This window comes from Podarcis filfolensis (assembly GCF_964270895.1).
Source record: "Podarcis filfolensis genome assembly, chromosome: 5".
Lineage (NCBI taxonomy): Eukaryota > Metazoa > Chordata > Lepidosauria > Squamata > Lacertidae > Podarcis > Podarcis filfolensis.
Genome location: NC_139608.1, coordinates 59,798,905 through 59,818,045, shown reverse-complemented (window position 1 = coordinate 59,818,045; position 19,141 = coordinate 59,798,905). Strand labels below are relative to the sequence as shown.

Here is a 19,141-nt window from a genome sequence, read left to right as displayed (position 1 = left end):
ACATTGAACAGGTTCATAAAGAGATGATTAGCATAAAGATAAGCTATCTGTTAACATATGCTTATGTTCAGTGAAGAAGATGGCATTGCTTTGCTGCTGCTTCTTCTTCTTCTTCTTCTTCTTCTTCTTCTTCTTCTTCTTCTTCTTCTTCTTCTTCTTCTTCTTCTTCTTCTTCTTCTTCTTCTTCTTCTTCTTCTTCTTCTTCTTCTTCTTCTTCTACATGATCGGTACATCTCATGATTAGTATTTATGCTACCAATAACAAAAGGGCCATTTGTCCTCTCTGATCTGTGGCTGATCCCACCAGTGCAGGACTAGTAGAATATTGGTCAATGGACCATGGAAACCACCAGGGTTATAGGCAGCAGAAGACTAGCTGAATCTTCCACTGAAATAAACAGGGGAATGAATGAACCAAGGAAAACCACAATTCAAATAAATGTGAGACAAAATGAATGAAATTTTTAGAATTAATATGAACAGGAAACTAGATTTTGTGTCCCCACCCCCTTGAACAGCTCTAGTGAGACTCATGCAGATGCAATAGCCATGTAAGAGAGGTAGTATTAGGAATTGGCCCAGATCGAGGCAGGTTTGTACTGTTCTATCAAAATCAAGCTTTGTCTCATCACTCAACATTTGCTATTTCAGCTTTTGACAGTGAATCCTGAGCACCGGTTTTCTAGCTTAGCTAGCATCCAGACTTCTTCCTACTTATCTAACGTGGACTGGGATGAAATCTGCGAAAAGAAAGTGGAGGCAGGATTTGTGCCTAATGTAAGTAGAAGAGATGAGTACGTTTGTTTCTGTCCCTGATCCCTATGTATTGTGAAGCGGGGGAAAGAGAAAGCCAGGGATTTTCTGTTCTGCAAACAAATTCGGCATGCCGCTCAACTTACCTTGCTTGTCAATCGCATGGCTTTGAGGCAATATCCTGGTCTGGTTTTAACAGAAAGGCCGTCTGCATTGTGACCCCACCTTTGAGCTGGAAGAGATGATCCTGGAGTCGAGGCCGCTGCACAAGAAGAAAAAGAGGCTTGCAAAGAATAAATCCAGGGATAATAGCAAGGATAGCTCACAATCGGTACGTGTCCCCTTGCAATTCACCCCCCAAAAACTGATGGAGTGCTGAGTTACTGTGGGGGCTGTTACTTTGCAAAGAATGAGAGACTGGTCTCTGCTAGAGGGTGGCAGTGCTGTTTTTCCTTTCAGCTATGTGAGAATAAAGGGCATTTGCATTCTACCATTCTCTTATTTAATTCCTCTAGGGGGAACCTTTACGTGCCCAAGGGGCTGTCCCAGGGCAACATCCCACAGACCCATGGTAGTGGGTGGGGCCAGAGGCAAAAAGTAGGCGGAGCAATGGGTGTGACTCAGTGGGTGTATACAGTAGGCTACATTCCAGCCATGCAAAAGTCAGAGGATTCTACATACGCTCCTCTACATCTAGGCAAGCAAGGGTTATGATCACAGTTCAAAAGCCAGAGCTATGTATTATCACTTGGATGAGGGTGTTGAGGAGAACCAGGCAGGGAAGTTTGGCCTGGGAGTGGGGAGTTAGGGCAAGTCCCAAGGGCTGAATAAGGAGACCTGGAGGGCCTGAGGCTCCTCACTTCTGCTCCACCATATTAGGCAATCATGTGAATGCAATGGCAGAGAACTCACCTTCCATTAGGCGATATGTGGCACCAGTTGCTTTGCGACTGGACTACTGCAATGTGCTCTACGTGGGGCTACCTTTGAAGGTGACCCGGAAACTACAACAAATCCAGAATGCGGCAGCTAGGCTGGCATAGCTGTCAACTTTTCCCTTTTCTTGTGAGGAATCCTATTCGGAATAAGGGAATTTCCCTTTAAAAAAGGGAAACGTTGATAGCTATGTAGACTGGTGACTGGGAGCGGCCGCCGAGACCACATAACACCAGTCTTGAAAGACCTACATTGGCTCCCAATACATTTCCAAGCACAATTCAAAGTGTTGGTGCCGACCTTTAAAGTCCTAAATGGCCTTGGCCCAGTATACCTGAAGGAGCATCTCCACCCCCATCGTTCAGCCCGGACACTGAGGTCCAGCTCTGAGGGCCTTATGGCGGTTCCCTCGCTGCAAGAAGCGAGGTTACAGGGAACCAGGCAGAGGGCCTTCTTGGTAGTGTTGCCCTTCCTGTGGAATGCCCTCCCATCAGATGTCAAGGAAATAAACAACTATTTGACTTTTAGAAGACATCTGAAAGCAGCCCAGTTTAGGGAAGTTTTTAATGTTTGATGTTTTGTCGTGTTTTGATGTTCTGTTGCGAGCTGCCCAGAGTGGCTGGGGAGGCCTGGCCAGATGGGTGGGGTATAAATAATAAATTGCAGAACTGAATGAAGGAACCAAAGAGAGGCTTCCAAGTTGGTCTTAGCGTTTGTGCTATATAAGTCAACTCGGAGCAGCCAGTATGAGGTGCACTGCTCCCCCAGCTTCCTAGCACTGTGGGCTGTTGCTGCTTACTGTGGAGGAGAGTGGGGTGGAGCGGGGAGCTCAGTGCAGTGTGGCACATGGTGGCAGGTACATCCGATTGGCTCCCTGCACCTTGCCACTCCCCCTCTCTGTTGTGACGGTGGCCAACAGTATTGGGAGGCTGGGAGAACACTTGCCTCGCCCCACCAGCCCCTCCTGAGTAGATGTCATTCAGAAATTTTGACAAAAAGTACATGTTAACTGTTTTCTTTTCTTTTATCAGGAAAATGACTACCTCCAGGATTGCCTGGAAGCAATTCAGCAAGATTTTGTCATTTTTAACAGAGAGAAGTAAGTTCAGGAAGATGCTTTAAGGGCAGGGGATGGGGAGAGGGGCTTGTTTTCATTGGCTCCTAAGTTAACTTAAGGAAACTCATGGGAGAAAAGTTTCCCGTCTCTTCCCACAGCAGAGCCCTATCACCCTCCCAATTTGCTCTGGAGCCCCTCCTGACCCCCCCCCCAAGGCTTTTCTTGGGACATTGGGAAGTATTGAGAGGGCGCAAAGGGGAGAAGACTTTCCTTCAATGCATTTCCTTAGGCTAGCTTACCACAGCACCCAAGCCGCTGAGCAGGATTTGAATTGGGTACAGAGTTAACCTCCTTATGGCAGCCAACTGATGTCCTCCAGATGTTTTGGACTACAACTCCTATCATCCCTGACCATTGGCCATGCTGGCTCGAGCTGATGGGAATTGTAGTCTAAAACATGTACTGTAGTGAGAATCTGGCTAGGGAAGGCTACTTTGTGCTATAGATGCCCCCTGGTGGTGAAGATACTGTTATTACTAGCAGACCTACTCCATATTTTGAATCAGTTAGCTATCATGGCACTAATGACTGTTCATATACAAAATTTGCATGTATGCCTCTGTTCATCGTGCAAGTATCATTTTTAACCTAAGTGACAATGCAATGCGAATTGTGGTGTTTTATTTTTTAAAGTATTCCACAAGGATGTTCTAATTAGGAGGAGGTGGCATATGACACAAACAGCCTGAGGTCAGCTAGTTTACATCTCAAAGCACCACTTTCGTAACCTTGTTTTCACACGGACATGATAGCCTTCCTTCTCTCTCGGTCTCTCTTGCACAGGTTGAAGAGGAGCCAAGATCAAATGAACGAGTCCATTTCTCCTCCCGAAACCACCGACGAAGCTGAGACTGAAACAGAATCTGAAAATTCCAACCTGAATATGTGTAGCTCAGTATGTTCGTCCACAGGCAGCAGCTAGGACTACGGAGAGGAGGCAAAGGGGCCGGGAGTTTGCGCACCTCTTGAATAAATCATTCTCAGGTTGCACTGACAAGCAGATGACAGGACACTGAGTACCTTGGTTGAAGAAAAGAAGAGGAGTCACACAAAACAACACTGTAGAGCCGCAGCAGAGGCAGATAGTTCTTACAGAACTCATGGATTTTTTTCCCCTTCAGAAAGGGATCACCTCTTTTACCCAATACTTTGCTATGCAACACTTTGGTGAAAACCGTTCCATTTCTTCCTTTGCTCTTTTCTTTTCGCAGGGACAGACAGTGGAGTCTGAAGGATATTGGCAAGGTGATAAGGGTTCCAGACCCAGTTCCAGCGTAGGTCCAAGAGAATGCAGATTGAAAGCATGCATAGTGGTCCCAGAGGACTAGGAAAGGGGGCAAAAGCCACTGGAAACTCACTTTTATGGGACCGTCCTTAATATGCCAGCTAAGGCTCACGCATGCAAAATTGTCTCTTGGTATTTTCAGAGCGTTAGAGAGTTCTTACGGACCGTGGCAGTTGCAAAATACTTGTATGTTCAACTGGGACAATACAGTGACAACTTGGCCATACATGATTTTCAGAGAGCCCAGTCTCAGCATTAATGGATCCTTTCCAATGGTCCTGTCCAGGGCCAGATATGCTGGGTTTTTGCAGCATGGAATTTTAAAATGGTTTTGCTGCAAGGTAGAGTGTTTTCCTAAACATGCCGAATTGTTTCACAAAGCTATCCTTACTTAACAAGGAGCTGTTTAAGCTACAAGCATATTAATAGAAGTTAGTGTTTTCTTCACTCATAATGAAGGAGCAGGGCACTAGTTTGGCTGGATGTAGGTGAGATAGCTATAAAGCAATGCCCTAGTTATGCAGGAAGTGATGCGTTGATGCGCTTTTTTTTGTCTGCGTCATTCTAAGTGTATTTTAATGTATTGCATAGGATGTCTGTCTCAACTTCTTGCGAGGACAGGAGAGGTCCGATGTTTTCTCCAGTTGTGGATATTGCCTTTTTCAATGTTTCGGAAGCCCTTTTCTTCCCTATCCTGCAATCCTGTTCACACTTACCTGGGAATCAGCTTCATTGAACTCAGTGGGACATAGTTCTGAGTAGACTTGCATAGGATTGCACTGCCAGTGGGCTTTAGGTTACTCTGATAAAAGCGCTTAGAACCCCTGGTTCTAGGACAGTAAATATATGTGTTGTACATAAATATCGTAAGTGTTTTAATGCAAAGCTGTACGTTACCAGCTGTCTATGAGATTGCCATGTTTGCATTCCAGTTGTGTTTTCCTGTAGGAACGTGAACTTAGCATGCTTTTACTTTCAAGACATTTCTCCCTTGCCCTGCTGTTTTATTGAGGTGCCTGCTACAGGCCAATATGCCAGGGTTGGAACCAAGGTCCTACGAACACAGGAACCAATTTACAGCCTTACTTACGAAGCTACAACTACCTCTGTAGCAGTGCTGTAACAAGTTCCTTTATATTCCATCACTGCTAAGGAACAGGGATTTGCATGGAATTCACACCGACTCCCTTAGCGTGGGGTTTCCACGAATATTTTTGGTCTCGATGGTTTGCTTTCCATTTTAATTTCCACAAACGCAGCACACGGCATAACCGGTGCGGAGCAATTTTGTACAGACAACAACCAAAACGTAGTTGCCTTTTCCACAGTTTTATGTGGAGTTTGGTTAGGAAATGAGCATTGTGCACAACCAAAATTTCACGAAGAACAAAATTCAAGTTTGCTGGTGGAGTACAGTGTAGGGGTATTCAAAGAAGCCAAAGTTTTTTCCTATCAGTTCCTCTCCCTAGCCCAAACCAAGGGAATGGCAGCCCCCCCCAAAACTCTATTCACTTTTGGAAGGGGTAGCACAGCCTCACAATACCTGGTGCTACGCTGGTACTGCAGGAATATCACGCTGCAGGTGTTGCCATCTATGCCAGCAGAAGTGTTTAGAGTCAAAGCGCCAACTCAGTTAGTCAACTGATTCGGCTGCATTAGCACAAGAGACTTCGCGGCACACATACTCCAGCTTGAATCCCACACTTAAGTGTGGGTTGGCAATTGCTTGCTCTGTTACTCTGCTGTGGTGAATTCATCAATCGCAGATTTAACATGCTGAATTATTCATCCTTTCCTCCAAGTGGACTCTTGGAAGGAGTGTGTGCTGTGCACCTACCATTGTGTCGAAGATTCTGCCATGATTTTCTTAAAACAACAGCAACAACCCTGATACCATCTAAAAACATTATCTTCATTCAAAATGAGCTAATAGATGTTCTTCTTCTTATTGGCTACTTGATTCATGGAAAAGCGGCATCTGCTCTGTCCTTTTAAATTGGTGCCATGCCGCTTTAAGCAAAGAATCCTGGGAGTTGTAGTTTGTTAAGGGTGCTGAGAGTTAGGAGATCCCCCTTGTGGAGTTGCAATCTCCAGGGTGATTTAGCAGGGTGATTTCCTTCTTCCCAGGAAAGATACACTTCCTCCCTGTCCTTGAGTCATTTATTCTGCCAATACTGTACTGCATTCCTGATACACAATATAGCACACTGACTTTGAGGAATCGAGGGTTTGATTGAGGCACAATCTTTTAGACAAGGAATTTATGTATTTTTAAAGCCTGTTCCTATGTACTTTACTAAAGCGATGTACTTTTCCTTTTCACTATAATACCTGGTACGTGTGGGGTGCAATCACAGGGACCTGTGGTTTCTAAGAAATAACTCTAAAATAAATGCTTATATTGAGCACAATGGTTATTGGTATCAATCGTCAGCCAGCAAGTGAAGAACTGGCTTGTTTCAGCAGTTAGAATTTGTTGTGTATTTACAAGCAGGTAATCGAATCCGCTTTGGTGTGGACCGTGGCTATTGTAAAACATTCCAATGGGGGTGGGCGCTAAGGTCCAAAAAGCATCCCGTGCCCTGATCATTTGTCTGTAAATTTTGCATACCAGTAAATATGTGAGTTAATGCCTCTCACTCTTGTTGATGGTGAATCACTATAAATGCTGAAAGGGACCAAGACTTGGACAGAAGCATTCTTGTTGATGGAAGCAGGAATGGTGCCATACAATAAAAACATGAGACAAGCCCTGCTGGCTCAGGCTGAAGTTCCATCTAGTCCAGCATCCTCTTCCCAAAGTGGCCAGGTGCCTGTGAGAAGCCCACAATCAGAACCTTGGTCAAATGTATACCACTTGGTCAACCACATGAAAAGGCCTATTGCAAAGAAAGCCCACACAGTACAATCTAGATGTTATTTGATTACAGCTTCCCATCAGTTCCAGCCAGACTGGCCAATGGGAGCTGAAATCCCACAATATCTTGAAGGCACCAGACTGGCTGCTCTGGTACAGTGGACCAAGTGTTGACTGGTAGGGTCCAATGCCAACTTGGCTGTGGGGCTAATCAGCCAGTCCCTATGTCTCAGCCCAACTGACCTCACAGGCTTTCTGTGAGAATAAAATGGGACCGGTCGCATGTATGCCGCCCTCAGTTTCTTTGGTGGAAGGCTGTAAGCCAACCACAGTTTTTTTAAAAAATAATAATAATACGGTGGAGAGTTAGCAAGAGAAGCCTGGGAGGTAAAATAGCAGCAGAGCTTCTAGTGTTGTAGGTGAGCTGGCAACTTCACATTCAGGTTATCTTGATGTGATTTTGGCCCTCACATCTGAACATTTCACCGTTATGGTAAGATATAAACACACACACACACACACACACAGAGAGAGAGAGAGAGAGAGAGAGAGAGGGAGGGAGGGAGGGAGGGAGATATATATATATATAACCATATATCATATGGTGTTTAATGAACGCAGTAGATGGGGCTTGCAGATCTCTGAATTAGGAGCTCAATTGGTACAACCTGAGCTACAGTCAGCCGCTTCTCGAGTTTATCAGCAGGAGCCATCATTGTACATGCAAACTATTCATGGGGATAAACCTCAGAGAAGTACTATTTAAAAACAAATGCAAAACACCTGTGTTGGCAATAGAAAGCTAAGGTGCCGATGGGATCTTGATGGATCGAGAGTGACTATTCTTTTGTCGGTTTATTACAGTGCAATTTTACTTTGTAAAATATCTTTGTAAACAAGGTTTGTTCATTTCTGTAAGTTTTACTGCATGAAAAGGAACAGTCTGTTCTACGAGGACGTTTCAGTTACAGCAATATGTTTGTGGGATTGTTTTTATTTTGGCAGGTATCCGCAGAAAAGTCATTGCATTTGTGGAGTAATAAATGTGTTTTGGTTTTTTTAAAAAAACAGAACTGAACGTTAACATTTATTTATAGGATTTAAAAACAATAACAACACAGCAGCAACCTGCAATGGTGTGGCAAGTAGAAAGTGGTCACTGAAGAGTCCTTTTTGGCAAAGGTTGCAGGGCAGAAGCAGAGTGACATCTGGATCAGATGCATGCCTACTGAATGGTAATCCTACTGGACAAGTCAGACCAATATCAGTAGCCTACACCCATGCTGAGTGTGCCTGACAAGTCAGAAATCATGCAGCTCCATGCTGCTGACCAAAATGCTCCTCTGCCTCTGATCCTAAGGACACATGAATCTGCTGTATCCTGAGTAAGACCATCTAGCTCAGACACGTCCCTCCTAGTCCTTCCTGGAGACGCTGGGGATTGAACCTCCATTCAACACATGTTCTCTGCCTGCATTGCCCACCAGTAATGGTATGGAGCTTCTCTCCTCTAGAACGGTGTTTTGCTGTGAGCTTCCACAGCTGTTCATTAGATAGTAATGAGCTATTCATAGAGATTTCTTCTCTGATCCAGCCAGAGGTACCTTGTGCACAGGTGCAGACTTCTGCGACCAAATTCCTAGCCAGATAGACAATGATGCATGAGAACAGATGCTGTGAGCAGGATTCATCAACCCAATCCAACAGCCAGGGCATGTAGACCCATCAAATAATGTACAATAGCACCAATCAGCTGTTTGGGGAGGAGAGGGAGCCGTGCTTTTTCTGCGCACCAAACATCTGATCTGCCCATCATTGATTATGTGACAGGTCTAGGGATATACAGCCCATCTGCTTTGTGTGCACGGTGTGTTAAAGACCAAGTGTGTGCGAATGGTGTTATAGGCCAAGCATGGGGAGCGGGCGGTGCTGTGGTCTAAACCACTGAGCCTCTTGGGCTTGCCAATTGGAAGGTCGGCGGTTCGAATCTGCACGACAGGGTGAGCTCCCATTGCTCTGTCCCAGCTCCTGCCAACCTAGCAGTTCAAAAGCACACCAGTGCAAGTAGATAAATAGGTACAGCTGCAGTGGGAAGGTAAACGCCATTCCCGTGCGCGCTGGCGTCTGTCACAGTGTCCTGTTGTGTCAGAAGTGGTTTAGCCATGCTGCCACATGACCCAGAAAGCTGTCTGTGGACAAATGTCGGCTCCCTCGGCCTGAAAGCGAGATGAGGGCCACAACCCAATAATGGCCTTTTGACTATACTTAACTGTCCAGGGGTCCTTTACCTTTTACCTTTATAGGCCAAGCAGAAATATGATATGTTAGAGAGGAGTAAACAAATGAGTTTCCCCCCCTCTACACAAACTCCAACTGACCTCCCAAACTGCTTCTTGGTGCATCACAGTATATTGAAGTATTGGGGTGGGTGGGGGAACCACACCACAAGACCTTTACAAATTTATCTCTTTGAACATAAGAAAAGCCTGCTGGATCAGGCCAATGGGCCATCTAGTCCAGCATCCTGTTCTCACAGTGGCCAACCGTATACCTGTGGGAAACCTGCAAGGAGGACCTGAGCACAAGCACACTCTCCCCTCCTGTGGCTTCCAGCAACTGGTACTCAGAAGCATAACTGCTTCCAACCATGAAGGCAGAGCATCATGGCTAGTAGCCTTTGATAGCCTTATCCTCCACAAATATGTCCCTTCCTCATTTAAGGTAATCCAGGTTGGTGGCCATCACTGTCTCTCATGGGAGTGAATTTTTCCATAGTTTAACTGGGTGAAGAAGTGCCCTTTTTAATCTGTCCTGAATCTACCAACGTTCAGCTTCAATGCATGTCCCTCTCTTTAGACGACCATTATTGCATGAGTTGGGTTATTTCCTTACATTTATATGCCACCTTTCTTCCATCATGGAGCACCAGGTGGTCTCCCATCCAGGCATTGGCCAGAGCGAGACCTGCTTAGCTTCAGCAAGGTATTGGTGTCATGTGCCTTCAGTTCATATGCTGGGACGAAGAAGCTACACTTGCCCGTTCTCATATTATATTGGAGCAATGTAAATAAGAAAGTTGCACTTTTGCATTTCCCTATGGATGCTCTTTGGGCCAGTCATAACAAGTTCATTCCTGTGGCATCTCCAGTTTTTAATAAAAGTGTTGTATTCTGACTCTATTTAAATTCAAATAGTGGGCAAGTTGCTGCAGAATGAATGGCAAAAGTTTGGTTCATTCACAAGGGATACATTGGTCTCTCTCCCCACTAGAGGGTGTTTAGAGGCCACTTTTAGGATCAGTGCCCCACCCCCACCCCTTATTTAAAAAAGAAGTGTCCAAACTAAATGCTGCACCAGTTATGTAGAGCCAATTTCCCTTTTGGTAGAGAACTGGACTTCCAGAAAGATAAATGACGAAAATATGGGGGCATCAAAATAAAAAGAGACCACCTTGACTGTAAGTCTTGGAAGACCTGCTCCCTGCCTTGCAGGCCTTTTCCCACCTGGCCTGGGAGGGTGGGGCCCTGAACGATTCCAGTTGCAAAAGCTGAGGCTGCTGAAGAGGCCAGAGACCACCTTGCCTGTCTCTTAGTCCAGACTCGGGTCATTGAGCCTGAGCTTCCACAGCCGCTGCCCACCATGAACCACCATTGGCGAGACAGCAACAACAGCAGATACGTTCTAGTATATATCTCTATTCGTCAATGTTTTCCAGATAGTTTACAAAGATTAAAACAAGTAAACCAACAGTAAATGCATATAGGAAAGTCTTCTAGAAGTGTTTCTGTTTTTTAACTGACATTTAATGACCTCTCTCACAAAGACCTTACGTTTCAGAATCAGTCACACTGTGATTCCTAGGAGTATCACAGTGTCTGTTGATGAAGCCTTTCCTTTTCTGAAAGCTTTATGAAACCTGACGGCATTTTCTCTTGCAGTTCAGACTGCCCATACTAATTTGGCACTCTTGAGCTGATGGGTGGTGGAGCAAGCTTAGATTCATCTTTAGGTGTCTCTGTGTAATACAGAGGCCTGTTTTGCATGTAATATGCTAAGCCAAATCATGGCGAAGAGGCAAATAGGCTGGCAAATAGTGAAAAAACTGCTACTGCTGTGCTGTTCTCCTGATGTTGACATGGCACCGGGAGCTTAGCCACGGTGCGAACCTGGTCTTGTGGTCTGTTTCATTCCAAACTAACCATGTGCAGAAACCAAGGTTTGCTCCTGGCTTACAGTTTGTGGATCGATAAACCATGAGCCTGAACTCACACATAATGCTAAGCTGAACCAAAAACAGTACATGAATGAAGCAATTCAAAATAGTGCAAACTGGAAAAGAGATGCAAAATGGTGCATATAAGACAGAGAGCAACATATATATCAATTGGCAGTGGAGGAGCCCTTGGTGGTGCCATCACTGGGGGTTGCCCATTTTGTGTTAACCCATGACAGGGCCTTCTTCGTGGTGGTTTCCCTTTGTGAAATACATTCCCTGCTGAGGCGCACCTTTCCCACTCATTATTAACATTCAGGAGGAATTTACAAACATCCCTGTTTACACACATGTTTGATGGCTGAAAGTTACTGTCCCTGGTGACTTTGAATCTACTTGCTGTAGGCTGTAGGTTTTACGTTTTAAGATGTTATCTAAATGTTTCATATATGTTTTTGCTTTGTATTGCTTTATGACACTCTGAGGTCAATTTGTCAGGAGTTCAGCCTACACTTGAGTAGGACCCTGGCAGAGACACATGCCCGACAGACATGTTCTCTCCCTCTTGGTCGATCGTTTGGGAGCTTCATAAGCTTTCTTCTGCCTGAACATCACAGCGACCGATGCCAACTGACACACTTAGGGATTCGCAGAGTTTGTTCATCATGCGTGTGACAGACCTCAGCAACTCAGCTTTTTGGCTAATCTATTTTATTTACATATAAACACACACGGAGCACTGCAACATGGCTCCCTCTCTCTCTAGCATCAGACAGCAAAGAGAAAAAGAACAAAGGACAATAGTCCCACATCACGAAACACAGTAGCACAAACATCCTGTCTCCGTCACTTCCCACTCTGTGGAGTCAAAACATACCACATCATGTGAAAGACAAAAATCCCATGACTGCAATCACAGATCAGGAATTCTAACACAATTAAGTGGTTTCCCCAGCTATGCAGGCACTGTTCAGTACAGTGGCGTAGCGTGGGGGGTGCAGGGGGGGCCGGCCGCACCGGGCGCAACATCTGGGGTTAGGGCAAATCCATGGGTTAGGGGGCGCAAATCCACGGGTTAGGGGGCGCAAATTACTTGCCTTGCCCCGGGTGCTGACAACCCACGCTACGCCACTGGTTCAGTAAACAGCAAGAGGTGGGAAGAAGGTAAATTGTGATCTACCAGTAGATCTCTTGAGTGATTACTAAAAAATAGCAGCAACAAAGAGACTCTCCCTCAAAATTATATGACTGAAATGAAGAAACTCTGGGGTAACCAACAATAGATTTTTGTGCAGAAGGACTGTGGACTCTGTTTGGTTCTGATGCTCTAAAGTAATTCTCAGGTTTGGAAATCTTTAGATCTCAAGGTTTTAGTTAAAACCAAAGTGCATCCTACACTCTTTCAAGTCTGCCCACCCCTTTTCTGTGAGCTTGGGGAAAATCAAAAGGGAACCTGGCAGTAGCCCTAAGGGAAAAGTCTGGGATTTCTTACCCCCTGAATAAGCTTTTTAGAATGAGAAAATGCTCCTCATTTTTATAATTGTCTTGGCAGATTCCCTGACACCTAGTTAAATTTCTAAAAAATCAAACCAAGTGCAACAAACAGTACTTTGACAGTGCAACCCTGTATATGTCTACTCAGAAGTAAACCTCACTGAGTTCAATGGGACTTGCTTCCAGGTGTACATGCATAAGATTGCAGTATGACTCTCTCATTCTGGGTGGCGTTTAGGAATTTAGCGAAAAGAGGGAGAAACAAACAGAGAAAGAAAAGTGCAGGCCCCGCCCACCCCTAACCACACCATCAATTCATGGAATTATTCTGGAGTTAATTCAAGGATGGGCCTCTCTCAGTTCCTTGGTCCTTTTCTGCTGGGATTTTCATGGATCGTTGCTCGTTCCACTTGACCTTTATGACAAGCATAAAATATAACCACCTCATGGCTTCTAGGCAGGGGAAGCTATCATTTCTCATTACCGTTTTCAACAAGATAGGTGGGCTGTGGGTTTCAGTGCAGTGGGATATACTGTATGCTTGGAGACCTAGTGTTTTAATGGGGAACACAGACTGCAAGTAAGATAAGTGGAGAAGGCAGTAGCTTTTCTGGGGCTCATGGCTTACTGTTATTATTTTTGGAAGAGTATAGAGTTGGAAGGGATTCCAAGGGTCATCTAGTCCAACCCCCTGCAATGCAGGAATCTCAGCTAAAGCACCCAGGACAGATGGCCATCCAGCCTCTGCTTAAAAACCTCCAAGAAGGGAGTACACTGGGGTAACTGCTCAGTTTCTTGAATTAAAAAAATAAAGAAATAAGAATTCCTTTCAACAGTAAGAAAGAAACATGGAGTGCCTTAATGAATAATTTTATTATGGCATAAACTATCATGGTCTAAAGTATACTTCACCAGATGCAGGAAATGAAATCCTCCATTGACATAAAAATGTCTACCTATTACCTACTTACTTGAACAAATTTTTTTTCTGTGATGCTTCCCCAATATTATTGCCCACAGTGAGATCTAAGACAACACTGGTCAATGGCATTTTGGGCCAATGTTGGTGGCTTTTCAAGCAGTTATGAAGGTATAGGGAAACTTTTTAATGTGAAATTTTTATGTTTTTATATATGTTGGAAGCTGCCCAGAGTGGCTGGGGCAACCCAGTGAGATGGGCAGGGTACAAATAATAAAATTATTATTATTAACTATTATATGCGTTTAATAATGTTTTAGGTCAGTGGGATGGTGCAGGGGAGGTAAGTAGGCAACATTAAGTAGGACACTAAAAGAGAAAGCAGCAGAGAGGGAAGAAGCAATTTTCCCCTGGCTTGGAGAAGAATCTGAGCTAGAGAAGAACTCACAGGCCATTCCATATTTTTATGGCCTCTCTCACCAAGCTTTAACATGTCTTCTCCCCACCCTCGAGACTGTGAATAGGTTTGACATGTGGGAGAGGCCCCCCACCTGTCACTCATCTGACATCACAGTGATGTTAGCTGACCCATTTTGGCATAGCAGTGTATCCGGGGCATCGCAAGCCCTGATGATTAGCTGGTTAATCTAGTCAGAAAGAGCACAGAAGGATCAAGCATGAAGCTAAGAAAACAGTACGCTGGAAAACTATTTTATTTCCCTGGGATGTATGGGGCGTTAGGAGAGGAGTACCTCTAATGCAGGACACATTATACTTCTTCTATGATGGCTTGTCCACCTTTGGTCCTCACCCTGTCCTCATCTCTCACCTGTGGCTCCTAGAAGCTGTCAGCATGTGACAACAGCCACAACCTGGAAACAGCTTTGACTGGCCAGCAAAACCAGGTGAGGGCAGGTGATGGTTTTCTCCTGCATGCCAAGACAGGCTACAGTGGATTGATGAGAGAAGACCAATAGTGGATCCAATGGTCAAGAAGACAGCGTCTGCATGTGAGGTAGAGGGAAGTGAGGGGCAGGTGGGGCTTGTCAATCTGGGGAGGTAGCCCACCCAGAAGGAAAACTCTGATCCTAAACCTCTGCTATCTTGTGAGATATCTTCAGGAGAAGAAAAGGCTAAGGGGTTAACCTTACACAAGTCTGGAATGGAGTCCCTGAATGTTGCCTTGTACACCTCCTTTAGCAACTCCTGCAGCCAAGCTGGTGCCAAACATATTGCTCTGCATTCCTTTGGACCACATCAGTGAGGCCAAGAGGAGGGTCTTGTCATCTGGGCAGCCCAGGACCTCCATGCACACTGCCCAGGCTTGCGCCCTGGGGAAGTCACTTCAGTGCTGCTAATGCAGCAGTTTGACACTCCATTGTCTCTTGAGAAAGGCAGATGGCATCATCATCATCATCATCATCATCATCATAATTTATTATTTATACCCCGCCCATCTGGCTGGATTTTCCCTGCCACTCTGGGCGGCTTCCAACCAAATATTAAAACAATATAGCATCAGTTGTCTTTTAAAAGTTGTTTATTGCCTTGACATCTGATGCGAGGGCGTTCCACAGGGCAGGTGCCACTACCAAGAAGGCCCTCTGCCTGGTTCCCTGTAACCTCACTTCTCGCAGTGAGGGAACCGCAGAAGGCCCTTGGTGCTGGACCTCAGTGTCCGGGCTGGATGATGGGGGTGGAGACGCTCCTTCAGGTATACAGGACCAAGGCCATATACTTCCCTGCACCGACGTTATACTGTTCAGCATCTGTCAGAAGGGCAGCCTTTGCCAACCTCATGCTCTCCAGCTGTTTTGGACTACAACTCCCATCAGCCCCATAAGAGCGAAACAACTGGAGGGCACCAGGTTGACAAAGGCTGGTGATAAAATACCTTAAGCTGGGCCTGCTTAGAAATCAGCACAGTGACTCGCTTTAGTTCACAGGGAATATGCAAATACAAAAAGGCAAAACTTTCATCTCTGCTGATTAATTCTTCCGCAGTGTGAAGAGTCCGTTTAAGGCATCTTATCTTTTGATCTACAATCCAGAATCTATCTTGCCAGGAGCCTGCAAAGTGTGTGTGCGTGTGTGTGTAGCGGGTGGAGGAGGGATCTGTCAAAACAAATTAGGGGCAAAGCAGTATTTGCTCCTTTCTTTCCTCCATTGCATGCAGGCACACTGCAGGTAGCCTTTTATCCTGGAGGCAGCGAGTGCCTTTACAAACAGGCCAGTATGATGAGACAGATTTCCTGTTAATATTTCATTATTAGACCAGGAGGCCTGTAGGAAAGCTTATAAACATGGTATTGTTGGGTAGCACAAAAGAAACTGCCATATGCCCCACTATGTATTAACAGGCATCAATCTGCATTGACTGATTTGCATGACACCACCCCATTCCTCAGAATGAAAACGGGATTACCTTATAGTGCAAACTTACATGTGTTAACTCAGAAATAAATCCCACTTATGTCATTAATTCCAGTGGGTCTACTCTGAATAAAACTTAGTTGAATGCCACTCATTGAGTTCAGGCAGGGGGCTTACTCCCAGATAATCTGTCTCGGTGAATCTGTCAATTTGGCTTCTCTGAGTTTCTCACTTTTCCCAGTCTTAAATTCAGTTCTCCATATCTTCACATTGGTCTGCAAATTCATTTTAAAAAAAAAAGTCCTCATGAGAATTTATCAGCATGGATTGTGAACTTTTCCTAATTTGACCAGGTTTCTATGCCATTTTGCCTAATATGCTAATTTCTGTAAAGCAATTTTTCATAATATTTTTATGCATGCATTTCTGTACATGATACTTGGCTTCCCTGCAAAATTTATAAAAGCATCTATTTTGAATGATGACTGCGTTCTGGTTGCGTATTTTGAGAAGTGCGAATTAATTTGGTTTCAAAATGTGAAGTGAATCAAATGTCCTCCCCATCCCTACTCCCAGAGAAACGAGTACAGTGGTACCTCAGGTTAAATACACTTCAGGTTACAGACGCTTCAGGTTACAGACATCACTAACCCAGAAATAATACCTCGGGTTAAGAACTTTGCTTCAGGAGGGGAATAGAAATCATGCAGCGGCAGCAGGAGGCCCCATTAGCTAAAGTGGTGCTTCAAGTTAAGAACAGTTTCAGGTTAAGAACGGACCTCCAGAACGAATTAAGTTCTTAACTAGAGGTACCACTGTACAGGATTGCAGCCTCACATATTCAAAGACAGCTTTGAGATGATGAATAATGCCCAAGGCTTCTCTGCAGAAGTCAGCTGCTCTCCTAAGAGCAAAAGCAGGCAGGTAAAAGTGAGTGAAGGAAAAGGAAAATGCTTTTTACCCACAACTTCAACAAAAAACAAACAAACAAACACTACCTTGAGCAGCTGTCAAGGTTTGCTTAGTGCTAAGGCCACTTGTCCGTCAGAGGATCTGGTGAGAGGAGCAGATACAATTCAAAAAGAATGCTGACTGCTCGTGTCCATTTTGTAAAGCTGCATCCCCTCTCCCCAAGCCACACTACTTCATCCTTTGGTGTTGTTACCTGTCCTGGAATGTAACTTTGAACCCTGATATTTCTTCCTTCTTCCCTGTTTGGAGGATAGAGAGAGGCCTGTGACTGTGAGCAGAAACTGTGCAAAGGTAAAAAATTCCATTTGTTGCTTCCCCTACTTTCTCCCTCGTCCCTCCCTCACCACTGGCATGTGGGACCTGAAAGTTTGTGAGAGGAAATTCCATTGCTTAGGAAAAGTTCACCCACTCCTGGTGTAGAGTATCAAATGGGAAAGGCATCTGCAACTTGAAGGCACCTGAAATGGACAGCAGGTAAAGCCTGAAATTAATTTTAGAGGCAGCTACATTCCCTCCAGTGAAGGTTTCTATCTAAAGTTGCTGAGGTGGTTTTTTCTTTGGGGGGGGGGGGCACATTCAGACAAGACAACCTGCCACTCTCTCTTAGTGTTGAGTCCCACGTGGAAGTCTAGCTTGGTGTGACAGTCTATCTGTTTGCTCTCTCAGACAGCAACAATGACCTCATTTCTCAGAAGTTTAATTTTGCCCAGACTCTTCTCTTGCTAGCATTCAGACTTGTCGTCAGATGTAGGGGTGCAATGTGCAGTTTGATTAAATTGGCTGAACTTTCCAACAGTGACAATTAATTAATTAATTGTGCCTTCAATTAATCAGGCATGTTAATGGCTAATGCAAGTGCTTATAATAATTGCCAATAGATAGCGCTGAAAAGCCATTCCCCTTTTTTTCCTTTTGAGCACTAGGCACCAGCAAATATGAAAAATGCGGAATATTACGAGGACAATGTTTTCCTTAAGCTTTGGAGGCCTGTTCTTGGAAACTTCCAAGATTAACAGCACAAACCAATGCATGCCTTCTCAAAAGTATGCCCCATTGATCTCAATGAGACTTAACTCCCAGACAAGTGTATATGGGATTGCAGCCTAAAATGCAAAAAACCCCACACTCAAACCCAGTGCAATTAAGAACATACCTTGTGGTTTACTTTGTTTTCGTCAATAAGCAATGCATCAATGCAAGTGGAAAAAGTCAGAGTCAGCCATTTTAAAAAGCTTATAGGTCAGTGCCTTTGACTTATGCGCTTAGTATATGCACCCATTTAAAATATTTATCATCATTCTTACTTGGGGCTTGCAAAGCGAGTTGATCAGGAATAAAGGTGTTCCTGTAGTTGCAAGTGATCTGAAATAGTGTGAATGTGGGGGAAATGCCTCCTCTATCTTTCACTTTGTTGTTGTTGTTTAGTTGTTTAGTCATGTCCAACTCTTCATGACCCCATGGACCAGAGCACGTCAGGCACTCCTGTCTTCCACTGCCTCCCGCAGTTTGGTCAAACTCATGCTGGTAGCTTCGAGAACACTATCGAATCATCTCTTCCTCTGTCGTCCCCTTCTCCTTGTGCCCTCCATCTTTCCCAACATCAGGGTCTTTTCCAGGAAGTCTTCTCTTCTCATGAGGTGGCCAAATTATTGGAGCCTCAACTTCACGATCTGTCCTTCCAGTGAGCACTCAGGGCTGATTTCCTTAAGAATGGAGACGTTTGATCTTCTTGCAGTCCATGGGACTCTCAAGAGTCTCCTCCAGCACCATAATTCAAAAGCATCAATTCTTCAGTGATCAGCCTTCTTTATGGTCCAGCTTTCACTTCCATACATCACTCCTGGGAAAACCATAGCTTTTACTATACGGACCTTTGTTGGCAAGGTGATGTCTCTACTTTTTAAGATGCTGTCTAGGTTGGTCATTGCTTTCCTCCCAAGAAGCAGGCGTCTCTTAATTTCGTGGCTGCTGTCACCATCTGCAGTGATCATGGAGCCCAAGAAAGTGAAATCTCTCACTACCTCCATTTCTTCCCCTTCTATTTGCCAGGACGTGATGGGACCAGTGGCCATGATCTTTAATTAATTAATTAATGTTCAACTGTTATTGGATTTAATACACAAATAGGGCAATCGGAAATAGTGGGGTGAGCCAAAGAAGCGAGCCAAACAAGCCTTTCCTACAGCTCTCTTGTGAGTAGAAGTGGCATTTCTCCCAGCCCA

At 44.7% G+C, this 19,141-nt stretch overlaps 1 protein-coding gene across 1 annotated transcript in view; it reads left to right on the top strand.

Moving 5' to 3' along the window:
* STK32C (serine/threonine kinase 32C) overlaps positions 1-6,502 on the top strand; it is a 154,804-nt gene extending 148,302 nt beyond the window's left edge. The window contains exons 9-12 of the mRNA XM_083617037.1: positions 652-777; positions 953-1,084; positions 2,721-2,788; positions 3,590-6,502. Coding sequence (XP_083473163.1) covers positions 652-777; positions 953-1,084; positions 2,721-2,788; positions 3,590-3,728 — 465 coding nt within the window. The 3' untranslated portion in view covers positions 3,729-6,502. The remainder of the gene's footprint in view (positions 1-651; positions 778-952; positions 1,085-2,720; positions 2,789-3,589) is intronic.
* The last annotated feature ends 12,639 nt before the right edge of the window (positions 6,503-19,141 follow it).